Source organism: Drosophila erecta, unplaced genomic scaffold (genome assembly GCF_003286155.1).
Source record: "Drosophila erecta strain 14021-0224.00,06,07 unplaced genomic scaffold, DereRS2 tig00000021-arrow-pilon, whole genome shotgun sequence".
Lineage (NCBI taxonomy): Eukaryota > Metazoa > Arthropoda > Insecta > Diptera > Drosophilidae > Drosophila > Drosophila erecta.
In genome coordinates, this window is record NW_020825198.1 from 14565627 (window position 1) to 14582901 (window position 17275).

The window sequence follows — 17275 nt, forward strand, 5'->3', positions numbered from 1 at the left end:
TTTGATTATAGAAATTAAAAATATATTCTTTCTCAGCATGAGTACCTAAAGCCTTGACCTACCACTGTGCTTCAAGTTAATTGTTATTTTATTGACCGAGTTTTCTTCTTTCCTCCTACAGGGCCACCGGCAAACCACGTCCTGCACGGTTTTATTCATGGCCCTCTACTTCTGCTGCATGGCGGCCTTCGCATGGTGGTCGTGTTTGGCATTCGCCTGGTTTTTGGCCGCCGGCCTCAAATGGGGCCACGAGGCGATTGAGAACAAGTCGCACTTATTCCACCTGGTTGCCTGGGCGGTGCCCGCCCTTCAGACCATCTCCGTTCTGGCCCTGGCTAAAGTTGAAGGTAAGTGCTATCGAAATCCCGGCTGGATTATTATCGATTATCAGCCACCAAAGCGACCTTGATCCGGTGGCTCATTAATCTACCCGAATCCACATCAATTTCTATCACACACTCCACCCCAAAACTTTACTCAGCCATCGCTGCGGTTTCGGCAATTTCAACGCGTAAGTCGAAACCGTCATTAGACATCATTTGCGGCATTAACTATATCTATTTCTCGTGGCTGTGGCCCGGTTGCTGCCAGTCAGAAAGAGCTACAAAAACTTGGGAAAACCAACAAAAAATTAAAAATGAAAAAGGAAACACAGTGGGACTGGGAGCTTGTAGAAATGCCCAGAAATAAACTTATTAATCTAAGAGTACAACTATTTTTTATATAATTTTCCCCTTCTTCCTATGATTCTAGACCTTCTGTTACTAGAAAAGTATTTCAAATATTCCTGCTGCCAGAGATATAGAACTTTTTCACCCACTTTCAACTAGTCTGCACCACTGTACAGATTCTTGCGCCACCCGTTTGTCAGTCATTTTGTGGTTCATTTGAGAATGGGGTCTTGGGCTGGGCTCGGCAATTTGGGTCTGGATACTGAGATACTTTTGGAATCTTCTAATTCGGTTGTCCGCGATTTCTAAACAATTTAATGACCTACGTGGTCGCGGACAGACACGAAATAAATCTTGTCGGCCAACCAAAAATGTAGAACTCGGAGGGGCAAAAAGGAGGTAGCCTGAAAACGGTCACGTTAAAGTGCCGTAAAAATTTGTGGACTTCAGATGAGTTGCCTGCCGTTTTTTTTGGGGGTTCCAAGTCAAAGAACAAGACCAAAACTAATTCGCTTAACGCGCAGCCACTAAGCCAACTTAGAGGCCTTCTCTTTGTTGCCCATTCCTGGGCTCATTTCACATTTTTGGGCTTAATTAGATTGCGGCTTAATGACTCAATTGTGTTTGCCGGCCAAGCTCCTGTGCTCCGTCCCTCTTGCCCAATATCCATGCCTCTCTTTCTATAGCCCGGACAATTTCCAATACGACCAGACGGTAGTAATTAAATACAGCAGCACATGATTATGGCTTGTTAGGCAAATCGAATGAAAGTCATAGACAATTTGGAGTGGCTACCGAGTGGGGGGTGGAGCATGCCCGTTGATGGGCACTTATAGACCCGGCATTAACTGGCTCTACTTGATGCCCCGGTTACGTAATTTCAGGGGGTGAGCGAGGTTAGGTAGGTGCCAGCTTAACACTGGATTACTGCTGCATTGTGGTAAACGGGGCTGCGAATTAGACGACTTGCCAGAATATCCTGGCAAGTGTCAGGACGTGAGTTATAGGATTTGGCCATCAGTGCTGTGAAACATTATGATAAATCAATAGTTAGATATAGTTTCTCAGATTGCGATAATATTTCATTAGTATATTGCCAAATACTTAATTCTATAGTAAAAATTGCAGTGTTTATCTCTTTAAGTGTACAATTCGGCGACATTCATTCCTTTCCAGCAATGAACAAATTTTCAATTGCTTAATAAATATAATCAACATTATTTCACTCTAGCCTAAGCACACACAAACTCGAGAGGCACTCGCTAATGCATGCAAAATGCCAAAAGCCATAAAAAACATATTTTCCCCTCATCGCATCTTATATAAATACATTAAAATCTCAGGCAAAGGAAAAACGATTTATGGGAAAAGTCTCCGAAAAAAATTAAAATAAAATGATGACTTAATGCACTGCAAGCGCTGTGGTTGTAAGGGGCACTCCTTGAGATGCTTCGCCAAGAAAATAACAGTAAATGGAAAGGAACAGGCGCAGCCGGCTCATACACTGTGATCAAATACTTGACATTTGAAATAGTAGTGAAAACCTAGAAACAGCGTTTAAAGAATACTTACCACACAAAAGACATTTCAAGTTCCAGTTCTTAAGCGAGGATGCTAAGCACATTTTACAGCCGAAAAAGCCCTTCCTTTTCTCGCTGTGCTGCAGCCCATTCAGAAACCATTCAGCGGCAATTAATGTTAAATTTAAAAATACATTATTTTAATGTGTCGTCAGTTTGAGTGCGCCGGCAAAGGAGAGATAGACAGTTGTTGCTTGGGCGTTGATGATGGCGGTAGACTTCTACAACAACTACCCACCGAGGCAGCAACAATACACAACATCGACTGCTTTTGGGTAAACAAAGTCTGAATCGCTCGAGGCGGGAAGCTTGGAAGCTTGGAAGCTTTGGCCGCCGGCTACGTGCATTGAATCCGTAATTTGCGCACGTTCGTTGCAAACATTGAATAATGCTCACAGATATACCCCCAGAAAATCCGTCTCCCCTTCACCCAACCAACCAGCAAACCAACCAGGCAGTGGCACTCCCCTTTAAACACTTCTGGCCAAGTAAATGCCAGGGAGGCTCCACTGTAGAGGGAGCCAAAAAGGGGAAGCTAACAATTTGTATTGACTCCACAACGCGTTGGCAGCTCATTTGATGGATTTTCCCCCTCTTCCGCAGACAGGAATTCAGAGTGGAATATGGGGAAAGAGACCTATGAATCACCTGAACCTGTGCTGTCCACCTGCAAATGTCCAGTTCCGAGGGATTTCATTTGCTTTGTGCTGGGAATATTAAACGGGCGAAATGCGTCTGCATTTTGATTTTTGATTTTTGGTCCAGACAAACATGAGCTGCTAGATTACTTTCTAAAATTTAACAAAATTTAAAGTATGTATTAAAGAGTACTTATAATTGAGCGGTTTTTTAGTTTACTTATTACAATATTAGATCAAAAGGCTTTTAACAGTACAGCACAGCGTTACTATTCAGCATGATTTTTAGATTACAATGCTCATTCTTGTTCAACTCACGAAAATCTTAAGTATACCCCTAAATAGAAGACCAAGCCAAAGGCAACAATTTGCTTTACTTGTCTAGAATTTATTACCATTTTGTAGACACGCTCAACAATTATTTTTCATTTATAAGAACGCAAAAAACGAACCAACGAAGAAAATATGCAAATTAACATAAACCGAAAGAGACGCAGAGCAAAGGAAAATTAACAATTTGTTGCGCTTTTGCGAAATTATATGCCTGGCAGTCGTAAGTCCGTTGAAGAGACTTCTCTGCCCGCCTTTTTCTTTTCTTCATTTGTCAAGTTATTAAAGAGCAAAGTGGAGTGGAGCAGGCGGGATGGAACTAAATTAACATAATTTATCCAAGGCGGACTTATTTTTGCTTACAAGAGCATGAGCTTCAAATGGAGAAAAACCTTTGTACAGTGGCTATTACTCAAAAATTTATAAAAAGTGAATTCTTGTGTGTAATGAACATATAAAATGTTGTAAAGTTTGAGATGAAGAATTGGAATATTTTAGGCAGATACACAAGCTAGTCTAGTTTTAGAAATTATACGTAAAAAATAGAATGTTGCAAAGACAAGATGAAAGACGAGCATATACCATTGATTACTAGATACATCATTTAAAGATCACAGAATAATCTTCAATAAGTTGCTTGCTGGCTTGAACCACTGTCCATTGAAAGGGATTCTCGAAAAGAAAAATAAGCAATCGGAAGCCACTTATCGAATGGCATAAAAATACTGGCGCATGAATGATTTATGAAACAAAGTGGTTTTGAAGGAAAAGCGGAAAACGGGGGTTTTCAGTGGGGGAAATGCACTTTGAAATGCATTTGTCAGTCAGGTGGAAGGCAGTTGGAAATGTTATGCAAGTGCTGGCGGACTTTTATTCAAGGATCATACTAAAAGAGTTGGCTCGCTCTTTGACCTAACGTTCTGTCTCTTTCCACTGCGTCCCACCCATCCCTTTCACTCTTCTCAAGTGGCCTCGCATAATCGAATAATGCGCCTTGGCATTTGCAATTTCCATGGCAATCGTGCCAAACATAACCCACACAGCAACCAAATGAAATGAACGCCGCAGAATTAGAGTGAGTAGCAGCAAATGAAATGCTAAAGTCGATTCACGGAATGGAGCACTTTTCTTGCATGCAAGTCACATATTCAGACGAAGACAATCGACGGACGTAGCCTCTGAGAAAAAGAAAGAGACGGAGCTTGTGCTAGAAACAGAGACGGAAAGTATGCAGCTCTGGGGACAAAAGCGTAGTCTTTAAAGAATTCACAAACAGTGGGAATCGATAAATTCAATACAAGTCTTGAAGAAATACTCTATAAAGAAGTACTTATCTAGGCTCAGCATAAATGGATTGAATATCTAAGCTTGCCAAAAATTGACTTAAAGTTTCCGAGTAATGCTTATTATTTTATCGTATTGAGATCAAATACAATTATCAATTAAATGATAACCAAAATCAATTGAATTTTTTGCAACCATTTCGATGTCATGTGACATGTTTTTAAAGGCATTAGCTGCTATAATCCCACGGTCCATAAAATCCTTATTTAATAATGGGAAAATAACTCTTAAATTTGATTCGTGTTAGCTGTCCTAAGCCGATAGCTCCCAAGTTTATATACCCCTTGAAATGATTGAAAGTCAATCCATATGAAGAAGTTCCATAGCTGTTGACCGCAGCAGCAGCAGCAACAACTGCAGCAACAGCAGCAGCAACAGCAGCAGCAACAGCAACATGCAGCATAGCAACACGAACAATGTGCGTTGAATGGCATGTGGCAAAAGTTATGGAGACTTTGGCGCGTAAAACCGGTAGCTAATATGGTCGAAACAACGCAAGGGGAATGGTGTTTTGGGGGGATCGGCACGAAGTGGTCTTCACAGACGCGATGAAGACAACAGCAAAAAGCGTGAAACGTGTGCGTGAGTCGCAGCAGCAGCAGCGGCAGCAACAACAGCAGCAGCAACATTGGCGACAGCAGAAACTGATACGCAGTTTGAGATACCGCGATGTTGTTGCTACATTGGCAACACGACTACAAGTTGCTATTACCCTGGCCATATCCAAACGGCATCGGGCCTCAACTTCACTTGGTATTGCTGTTCGTTGTCATGGCTACTGAAATGGCATCGCAATAGCTTTCAGAAATAAGAGGAAAGGTGGGACAGGTGGGTTGAGAGCCTTTTTCTGTCATCCGTTTGATTAGATTTACAATCTGAGCAGTCTGCGATACCCTAACAAAGATTACAAAAACCCCAAGGCATTGAAGGAATGGATTCTATCGCATGCAGTTTAGTCCAGAGCTAAAGAACGCCAAGCAGATAGCTATATATTATTTAGATTATCAGGTACATTAAAGCAGCTAAGCTGTTTATAACAAAAAACCAAAATTCGGTATGCTGTAGATACCATTACAGAATTCATTGCGGGGTATGAGAAGTGCCAAACAATTGAGCAGCACAAGGTTTTACTTTTTTTTTTCGCTTCGCGCTTCATTTGTGCGGCTTCTGTTTCTTGTACCCTGACTCGGAGATTATTTGTTTGATTTCATTTTTATATTTTGTTTATATGAAAGCTTTTGGCATCATTTATCTTGGCGGGATTCAGTACGTGCTCCATTTGGCTAATGTCATTTTTATGAGTTTTTATTCCGTTTTGTGCCATAATTTGATTGTCATGTCTGGCCCTTCTTTTTGTGGATTTTCCTATTAGATGATTGGGCATCAAAGTGTTTGCCAAAACTCAATGAGGGTTATTTTCGCATTTAGCTGGCGACCAGAGTTCGGAATGAATTATCGTATAATTATATAGAACTTGTAACGGCTCAGATCATTATAAAGTCATAAGGCTTTTGTCGGCTCCGGTGGTCCAGCGTGGCCACTAATTTGCGGCAATTAAAATCATTAATTCAAATTAATATGATTCGAAAAGCATTAAAGCCGAGTTAGGCATCTTGTTGCCCGAGGGCAAAAATAAAAATGAGCGAACTGTTAAAGGAGAAGAAGCGGCACAAGGGCCAATGACCAGAAGGGAACAATGGAAACCGTACAAAATGACTGGGCTAAGTGTGAAGACGGCCAAGTTAATGAATCTGAAACAGGCAAAAAGATACTAATGAATGAAGAGTAGAGGTTGACTTACAGTCTTCAGGCCAAAATTAAAGGTAGTCGAAAATATTCCTTGAATTAGAGGAGAATAATCCGCATTGGCTTAACACAGTTAGTTTAATGAAAATCATTATCGTTTTGAAAGGTATTTTGGAAATGGTTTGGATTTGATTTGAAGCTCATTATATTCATGCATCATAAATACATAGTCGTTCCATGTATTCTTTTAAAGTGAATATGAAAAATATTCGTTTTGAATCGATTAAATTAATTGAATATATTCCACTTCAAAATACTTTTAAGATAAGTTGAGTTATGGAAATTAGAACTTCAGCCTTGGGAAATTTCATAATTTTTTTTAATTTCTACACAATACATCAAAAAAATTAGAAAAAAATTAAAAAAAAAAATAGATATCTAAATTTTAATGCAGATCTGTAGAGATTTGTGCCATAAACATTTAGAGGTATGCTACTTTCAAATCCGATTAAGATAAGTTGAGTTATGAGGTTAAGAACTTCAGCCGGTTCAATTTTTTTAGGCTGATTTTCAATTTTATAAAATAAAATTAAAGATAATGTGTCCCAAGGAGCACCCCAAAATGTTGATGACTTTCCATCGATCTGCTGCAGCTAAGAAAGTGTGAAACTCTATCACCTCCGTCGAATTGATTCGATGCCCACAAAAATGCCAGCCATATACCCTGAATAAGTTCACCAGGAGTACCTCCCTTACGGGTGGCATCCTGCTGTTCTGTTTATTTCTAATATCCTGTCAGTTGCTTTTTTTTTGGGACGCTAAATGCGAGGGAAAAGCGGCAATAAACACGCCCACACGAAATTTGCGGACGAAATTGTCTTTTGCGGGTGCCATAAAGCGCAGCCGATGTCATTAAAATCTCTTTTCGGCACGAAAATTCGCACTCCGCTATATCGATGGGATATCCCTCAGCCAGGGGGCAATTCAAATGCTTCCTGCGGTGCTTGCCAACACCTTTGACCTGCTGGGCTAACACCACGCTTTTCGCCAAAATTTCTCCCTTTTGTCTAATTTGATAAGCGAAAGGAGGAAATCTTTCGGCGTGTAAATTGCTTTTGCCCTCAGTTTTTTTGTTGGGTTCTTTTTTTTTTGGTTGGTGTGGGTTAAAGTGCTTAAATCGCTGGTGGGCAACAGATTTCCGTGCCCAGCCCCTCTGATTTTACTCGATTTCAATTGTGCGGCAGCAAAAGTTTTCTTAATTACGCTCAGTCATAATTTTTCGGGTATTTTCGAAACTTTTTTTTGTTGTTTTCTTGTCACGTGCAGAGAGCTGTCGCTTAACCCCACAGTGGTACCGCACAATTTATTGGCACAACTTCAAAAAAGTTTTCCACATTTTTGGGTTTTCTTTCTATTTTCCACTTAGTATTTCTGCCCTGCCTTTGTTCTAGACCAACACCTTTAACATGTTTTTGGCAGCGCCAGAAAATAAAAAAGTGCAAAAACTTTCACACTCTATCATTGCCACTCCCTCTCGCTCGCTCTCTATCCATCTCTCTTGCTCCCGGCCTGCATGACGCGTTGAATAGTTTTCGCAGTTTTTTGTTTGTTTTCATGTGCCAGGTGCACGGTAATGGGTTAATTAGCCCTCAGTCTGGACCACCAAGGGTTAATTAAGTGGCCGGAAATTTGGAAGAAAAAAATCACTGGCCAAATTGATTAAAACAAGAAATACTAAAATTGACATCCACATTTTAGGCATATATGTAAATTCATTTTTCGGTTTTATGAAAGAGTTGCTTAAAGCTAAGGGGTGCGTTTGAGAACTCGTTTAAATAAGTTAAGTTGAATTATTATTCAGTCAAATAAGGTTAATAATGTTTTTCAAATGATTAAAAAGTATAATATAAATGAAATAGAAAGGTGAATCGCATTAACATTTTTGTTTCTATATAGAATGATACCATACTATTTTATTAAGCTCAAATAAAGTTAGTGATCTTAGGAATCACTTTTCTTCTTAAGTTCCTCAATATAATATTTTTCTGAGGGTGACTTTCGAGCACTTTATACATCAAATAGATTGCCTCCCCTTAAGTTTCAATTACTTGAAGTACAATAACTCAATCCAAGATGCATAAACCCCGAAGATGACTCAGTAACCCACACTTGATAAGATTCGAAGAAAATTTCGGAGTAACCTATAAAAACATCCCTTAAAAATCTCAAGCTCCCTTTCAAATATTTACTTTATGAAGCTTACAAGTTCGTGGAAAAAATATTTTTGGGGGAGTCGAAGAATGCATTAAAATTCGTTGAAAGGAAGGAAAAATATAAAACCGAAACACAAAGGAACTAACAAGCGATTCCACCTACTCCGCCCCATCAGCAAACTCTTCTAAGTGATTTCAACCCGGAAATGCCCATAAATCGATTGGATCTTGGGGCGCATAAGGGGTAAGACAAGTTTTCAGTGTGTCCCACTACACAGTGCGAAAATGCTGATACATATAAACCAGCCAACCGTCACAAACATATATTAAAGTGTACAATAACTTGAAATGTGGGTACATGTATTTATATATACGTATTATTTTTAAAAAAAAGTGTCATAAAGGTGTGTTTTGGGAAACATACACAAAAATCTATCTAAACGAATACATTTTTTTATTTAGTATCTTAGGTTTTTTTTAGTATCTTAGGTTACAGCAAGAAAATGATTTTGAGTGTAATAAGATATAAAATGCAATGTTTTTATCGCTGTGTACGGGTTTCTTTGGCTGCGGATGCATCTGGCTTTATGGGCTAAATGAATGAATTGAAATGGGTGCGGACGAGTGTGTGTGGTTTGTATCGACTTGTGGCACACTTGTCTGGATTTTCCAACCCCAACCCCATCCCCTCCTCCTTGGGCAACACCCCCTCATGTGGGGTACAATGCAAATAAAAGTTCATTACAAGCTCAGGCCAAGGCGCTTAAAAAAACTGTTGTAACCGAGGCTTTTGTTATATTCTCCGGTCTGCCCCACTTTGTATTGTGTATTCTGCCTCTTTTATGGTCAACGGCCCCTTTCTGGCTCTTTAGATCGTGGGTGGGAAACGGAGAAGTCGCCTGGCCGGAAATGCCACATCCGTGTACGAGTCCATAAAGTCAATAAGGGAAAAATTGTAGAAAAAGCGGCGAAAGCGAAGGAAATTTTGAAAAGCCAAAGGGAAATGAATTAAGAATAAGCAATGATTTACCAACTTTGCCATACTCACATTTATGATATGGATGTCCGGTTGGGCGTCCTCAGATTATCCTTTTCATCGTAAAATCTCTTTAAATTATAAGACTTTTATGAGCGATAACTATTGGCGGAATAAAATACGACATGAGTTTACGACACGGCACGCATTAAAAAATCTAAAACCAGCATTGGTCATTAAGTTATGGGATTTTTATATATGACAACTGTTGAAAGACCTCCTCTTCGAATTAATTGAAAATGTCACAGATCCGAGGCAATTATCGTAAATTATGCACACGCGCCCGAATCCAAATATTATTATTATTTTTATTACGTGCGTAGGCAAAACAAAATCAAGAATTTCGAGCCACCCTCTAAATTTTGATATCGTCTTCAGGGTGAGTTGTTCATAATGAAATGTCAACAAATGTGAGCCAAAAAGGGGAAGTTGGCGAAAGTATAAAATAGGGCCAGAACATGTTCTTTGTTTCAGCGGTGGTTGCTCGACTTCCCTCGAGTCTTTGAAGTTGACTTGCGGAAATTGAAAACTTAATTGGCAGAGCTGTCTTATGATTGAAAGGAGAAAGAACAACAATAATAGGGGGATATCTAGAATATCTAGTCTCTTTAAAACTTAAAAAATACATAATTTGTACAAAATACAAGAATTTCTATGCATTCAATATTTATAAAAGGCATATAAGCGTTATAAATCTTGTTGACTGTATAAATTGAATATAATTTTGCTGGACCACGTCCTGAAAATCTGTATCCCGTGCAGAAATCTCCATCGGTGACTCACGAGCAGACATAACAAATAAATTCCCCAGAAAATCAGAACCAGCCAAATCCCGTAAATCGCAAATTTTCTATGCATTTTACCCGTTTGCAGACTCAGATGTGGAAAAAAATGAACCAAAGCAACCCCAGACAGTAGAATATATATATAAAACGAAACCATAAAAAATGCAACAGACCATAATAATTTCAACGTATATTTTTTTGAACATTTTCTGCTTTTGTCGCAATCTTCCAAAGGATACCCCCCTCCCCGCCCACCAGAACCCCCTTTCGTCCATCGAATTCAGGGTCTGACTATGCAAAAATGCAGCAGCCAAAAAGCACATAAAATTATTATGTGACGAGGAACGTGGGGAGTGAAAATCGGGGGTCGTGGGGAAGGGGGGTAGGACAATGCTCAAAGGCATTTCGGACTCGGCCAAAAATCAGACTCAGCATGTGCGCATAAAGCTCAAATAAACTCAAGTTGTTGACAAAGGGGTTAAAGGCCATAATTGTGGCCGTCGGCAGAGCGGGTTAATATGAAAGGGGTGGCCTAACCCCTCTCTCTCTCTCCCCCTCCCTCTCCCTCTCCCACTTCCTCTCCCTCTCCCACTTCCTCTCCATGGGGAACCTTCCAAACGTGCCAGACTGAAAGTGGAATTTTCATTGGATGTGTAAACAAAACCAGCGGGGGAAAATGAGCCAGATGATCTAGTCGGAAAAGCTAAAGTGAGTTTTAAAAAGGATATTCCCTGCCTTATGGCCGTGCTAAATTATCCATTTTTTGAAAATGTATAATCAGATTTTAGGAATATAAGTAATTTGTATCTAAGGGCATGTTATTTTGTTATGATTTACTTTTGATTTACTTAAAATCTCTTAAACTTCTTGAGCTTTCTATAATGAGTTGCCAATAAACGCAATTTATTGTTCCAATTATTTTAATAAACTTCCAAGTTTCTAAAACTTTCACAAATATCCCTTCTTACTTACTTTCCTCCAAACTCGCCTTATCTCCCACGAAAAGGTTTCTTTACAAAGCTAATAAAATGTATTATCAAACTTTTGCAGAAGTTCTTTGAAAAGCAACTCCATAAAATCAAATATATGTATTACCTGCATTGCCCCCCTCCACTTGCCTTCCCCAACTTTCCAGCTCCTTCTTTTTTTTACTCATTTCCTATATCGTTTTTGCTCCCCGAACTGCAGGAGGACAAAAGCTCTGGTCGCACTTTAAATAAGCATTAAATTGATACAGCATAAAGTTGTGTTCCTCTCTCTACCCGCCTGTGCACCCATCTCTTTCTCCCATGACGCACTCCAGACACACTCTAATCGCTTTATAACTTCTAACGCAGTTTATCAGAGTCCGCAGCCCACAGCCCCTCTTCCCTTAATTCCAGCACCCCCAAAAGTCATCCTTCCCGTGCCATTAAGGCGGCTCAAAGGCAAAAGTTATTGTCACGCACTGAAGTCGCTTCATGTGGAGTTATGTGGTGCACTGAAAAAAAAGCTCCTTTGTGAGTTACGTACGAAAAATAATAACACGAATACAACCAACAATTGTTCTAAGAAGATAAGGTTAAAAAAACCACTCTAATCTAACAACTTAATGGAAAGTTGACGTGTATATCAGCATAAGTTTACAGGGAATCCCCAAACAACATGCACTTAATAAATAAGTCATACTCAATACACTCAGTACAAGTTTTGATAAGCAGAAATGATAACAAGAGACTGTTTCTTTCTGTGCTTTTTTTGTATTGGAATGGTCGAAAGGGAAAATATACAAACACCTCCATCCATGCTTCATGCAAAAGCTTTCTGGTTATTGCCTTCCTGCTCGCACTTTCGCTGAGCTTGGCTTGGCTCTCTTTAGTGTCTTTTTGGTTCACCTCGCTTTTCTTCTTTCGTACTGTATTTTCTTTTTTTTTGTTTGGCACTACGTCTGGCAAACAAGGCGGAAATTATTGTTGGCGGTTTTTTTTTCAGTATTTTTTAGTCTTTTACATTTTTGATTTTCACCCATCATCTGCTTACAAGTGCTATATTTTTTTGCAATAACAAATAGTTATTATGTCTGACAAATACTATTGTTTTTCTTATATCTGCTTTAACTGTCGTTGCATTCGTTGAGAACGGAAAAAAGAAAAGCACTTTAAATTGATAGGTTTAGTCCGGTGAGTAATTCTCGTTCCATGATTGCACAAAAGTATTGCTATCTTTATAGCCCTATTTAAGCATTAGCAATAGAATCGAAGTAAACCCCCAGTGAGTCAGTTCAATACACAACCCTTTCGATAAGAAAAACCCACACAAAACGATCCTATCTGAAATGTCTTTCTTTTCAAGAGGAAAACGTATATAAATTGGTCATATCAGCAGCTGGGAAGCCAGTTCGCATTCAGCAAGCAACGCGAGAAGTTCTCGAAAGGAATATATCAATTTGAAAAGTTTTAAAAGGATTTAATAAATAACTTCAAAATGCCGCATCCCGAAGATCGTCTGTTTGGAATCCACTTTGGCCTGAATTTGGGTGGAGGTGGACATCATCACCACCATCACACGCCGCCTCCGGTGCACCACCATCACCACCACGGACCTCCAATGCACCATTACGGACCCCCGCCGCACCATCACCACCACTACGGACCCCCACCACCGCCGCCCCACTACGACCATCATTATCATCACCACGGCAGCCACTTTGACCATCATCATGGTCCTGCCCATGGACATCATCACCACCATTGCTAGTCCAAACCGGAAGGCAGGGTTTAAAAACCACAGCACTCTGGCGGAGAAATGGCGAAAATAGTTATAAACGAATTTAATTTATTACAAAACTAAAAAAAAGTATTAAAAATACAAAAAATATATATGTAAGTGCTTTCTGCACACCAAAAATATCTATACTGCGCACTTTGTTAACAAATGACGATACGATAAAGTTTAAAATAAGAACTTATCTTATCTTGATTGACATGACACAAAGAATTCAGAAAAACATATAATACGTATAAAGCTATTTATGAAATACGTATTTCAAAGCCAAAAGGAATGAGGAATCATTTTAGAACTTAATAATTCAAGAAATTCTAAGCCAATAAGAAGATTAATTGCAACCACAAACACGAAACAATACCACCCACGAAAACAATTTGGTAAGCCGATATAAATACAAATGAAATTAAATATAATTTTAGTACGGCTGTGGATTCGTTTCGGGTGGGTCAAACAAAATGTTTGCCAATTACAAACCCATTTCGAAGTGTTTTTATTTTTCTGCGGTTGTCACAAAACGCTAATTAGACAGCAGCTACCATATAAAGTGGGTCTCTCAATACCCGCATATATTTGTCTGTGGGTTATGGCCTGTCATAAAATGTAAAATGCTGCCCCCGGCGTGGGTCGTATGGATATCGACACCTGGAAAATATTGGTAATTAAAATTTGCCGGTTGTCGACCAGAAATCCGAAAAAACCGCTTCCATTTTGGCCTGTCTAATAATGTTGTAAAACATGTTGCCATTAAGTCAAGCGACAGACGCCGAAACGCCCCAAAGGTAAAAACTGAAAAACAGGAAAAATAAGGAAAATGATTAAATGGTATAAAAATACCCTACACATCTTTTACAGGCTAAAAAATAAACTTTAAAAAAATGCAATGTTATATATGATTTATTTCTAGTAATTTAAAAATGTTTCAAAAGCTTCTCGACTATCATCAAACTATTAAACTATGTAAATTCCCTTAATATTTAAATATAAAATATACTAAGATTCTTTAGCAAGGTACGGACTCCAATTTATTTGTAGGATACCTTGGCGTATACTATAGATCTTTCATTGACATGTAGCGCTAATGGAATTGGTAGCAGTAAGTGGCACTCGAGCACTCTCTTCAGGTTTTTGGTCCAAGACTGTCAATTAAATATGGACATTTTCGGGGTCTGGCTATCAACGATTTTTTGACAATTTCATGGGACAGCTCGAAAATTGATAGAGTAAAGAGTAAAGAGTAAAGTGCCCGTCCCCCTGAAAATGTCTAGATGACAATTAACGTCTCAATTCATAAATGTTGCGTCGGAAAAATCATTCCTCAAACCGCGAGGCTTGCTTTTAATTAAAAAACTTAAATTATGCCCGAGGCCTAGCCTGATGCATACTTTAGCCGCAAATGGAGCTGCCTGGCAACTTCGTATATCTTAATTGTTATTTGTATTTAATTATATGGCAAGTCGACTTTAGTTTGCCGCAAAAGTTGAAAATGTTGGAAAAACAGCATCCCAGCAAGTGGGTGAGAAAAAGAAGTCGAGTCAAAGTTTCTTCGCTTTTTCCGTAATTAAAATGTTTACTTTACATTGTTGGCCAAGTGTTTTCGCTCTACCGGAAAAAAGTGAGTTCAGAGATGAGGGAAAACAATAGAAATAGGAGTTGCTTGGGCATCCGTCAGATACTTTCAGTGCTTATGCAAGAGGAGTGCTTATGTGACTCAATCACAATGACAATTACCCTGTTTAATTTTTTTTGAACAAGCTTGTTGCATTTGTTGCAAATGAGTTGAAATATTCTTCTTTTTAGGGGTTATTACTGATTGAAACCTTATGCTAAATATGACCTTAGTTTAAGACTCATGAAGTCTGAACAATTGCTCCTGTCGTGTCTTACACTACATAAATCTCCAAATAATAATGCACACACCAACAGACATTTCTTGGATAATCAGAGTACTAATTTCCCAATTTCCTCTTCTTTCAGGTATGTACTTATGGCAGTTCCACACCATAAACTAGAATTATACAGAGTGTAAGTAATGAAATGTTCATACACTGATCACCAATTCGACCTGATGGCCCATTAATGAGTTTACTCAACTAAAGTACAAGCCAATAACGTGGAGCCACAAGGAACGACTCGCATAGAGCGCAATCAAATCGCAAGAATAAACCCATTACCGTACTCACAGCCCATCGTGTAATCATAAGCCCATACTCATAACAATCAAAGGCAATTTCTGGAATTCAGTTCGCAGGATTACTTCTAATAATTTAATAAACCCATGAAAAGTCCAAAATACGATAAGTACGGTGGGACAACGGGGTTATGGCCTCCTTCCGCACGGTGCTATAAAAATTCCGCACCAAAACTTCTCATTAAATAAACATACCCGAACCGAAGACAAAGGCCATTCCATATCGAGTACGCATTCCGAAAAACTAGTCCCAAACTAAGGCCGCGTAATGTCGCTTGTTAGTACTAATGATGGGCTGGACCAGTGTTCCTCTGCCATATCCTCTTGAAGCCTCCCCGCCCCTGGGAAAACGCAAAAATAAATTTGTACATCTGCGATAGAAGCCGCGATATGGGAGCCAAGACCATGGCCAAGACCTCGGAAGGCCAAGAATGAAAGAGCGTTGCCCATTTCGCCTGCTTGTCATAAATTGCCATGGAGCGCCAACAACAATTTTCCTTCGACTTGGAGCCTTTTAGGTCCCTTTCTGTTTCTAGGGATGGTTGCGTGATCTTAAGCATAAGAAAGTTTCTTAACGGCTTATCAATGGCTCAAACAGATGCTGTAAACTATATAAGTACGAGTACTTCTAAATATATTTCAAAGTACATAAGACCAATGTACTTTTATTGGTAAATAGTCGACCTTATACCTTATTGAAAATAGTCCTTAATTCAAAAGCTTCAAATAACTATATTTCCGTACTCCAAACTGTTTAGAAACCATCTCTAACTTTTTGTCAAGACCCCCAGGCCTGAGTAAAAAAAACCGACTGGGCCACAGTCCATTGGATCCCAACCGTCGCGTCCAGGCTGTAAAAATTAATAGCCAACATAATAAGCGGCATTTTATGACAAGCGTGCACCTCAGCACACTTACACACAGACACGCTCTCACGGACATGGCCACGCCCCCTAGACAGCGCCTCTTCTGTTTTTTCTTTTCGGCACTTGGGCTTTTGGGCAAACATTTCTCATAGACTCACACGGCAAAAGTCATTGGGTGAGGGATCAGTTGGCCACGCTTCTTCATCGTCGTCACTTTGAAAATTACGCAAATTGAAAGTTACATCGTTATGTTGCCGGCAAATGGGGAAAATCAGGAGGAAAACGACGCAACACCCCCTCCAGTAAGCTCCAAGCCAACCGACGAGTTATGGGCATCGTATTGGCTCTGCAAGATTCCGCTTTATGATAATTACATGCAGCGTTCAGATTTGTTTTTATACGACTTTGTCCAGGAAAATTGAAAAACTTTTCGTAGGCTTCGCTGTTTGTGTGCTGTGCCAGGAAAATAGATGGTCGATTATGTAAGAGGTGATATGGGAGGCTTATTTATATAAACAAGCTAATGGATTTTGTGGCTTTTAATTGGAAGAGAGCCACTTGCGAGATGATGAAGTGGCCATAAGTCATGACTTCATGCCGGTTAGGCTCAAGTATTAAACGGGAAATGATCTCCTAAGACTCATATATATAGTTTACTACACCGAATCAAAATAGATTCTACTTCGATCTATACCACTCTAAATACTTCATGTCATAAACAGAACCTGCCACAAAAATCATTAGCCTGAAGCTTAAAAAACCATAAAACTCAAAAGATCTCGGCGGTAAATCGTTTAGTTAAAGCCTGACTATTAATGTCCCACTTTTGACCAGAAGAAACCAAGAAAATAAAAATACGAATACATAAAAACTAAGCACAAAGTAACCAAGTTGAATCATAAAGTGAATTCTGACTTCACTTTTTATTGTCTTTATACGCTTCGAGTCACAATCAAATTGATTGAGTGATAACTTCAAACGGTAATGACAAGAAACCAAATTTATGATGCTAATTAGCTTTGAATAAAGACTTGACTGAAGACAAAATATTTTAGCCCACGCCAGCCGTTTTTCTAATAAATCTTTCAACAAAACCCATCCGAAGACGAATT

The 17275-nt window shown here is 39.2% G+C and overlaps 2 protein-coding genes across 2 annotated transcripts in view; both read left to right on the top strand.

The window, feature by feature from the left end:
• The window catches only part of LOC6545871 (frizzled), an 89372-nt gene that overhangs the window by 38070 nt on the left and 34027 nt on the right, over nucleotides 1-17275 (top strand). Inside the window, exon 4 of the mRNA XM_001972686.3 lies at nucleotides 122-347. Coding sequence (XP_001972722.3) covers nucleotides 122-347 — 226 coding nt within the window. The remainder of the gene's footprint in view (nucleotides 1-121; nucleotides 348-17275) is intronic.
• Nucleotides 12694-13506, top strand: LOC26526711 (histidine-rich glycoprotein). Its single transcript, XM_026976817.1, has one exon. It carries the CDS (start codon nucleotides 12807-12809, stop codon nucleotides 13077-13079), a length of 273 nt encoding a protein of 90 aa, XP_026832618.1. The 5' UTR covers nucleotides 12694-12806; the 3' UTR covers nucleotides 13080-13506.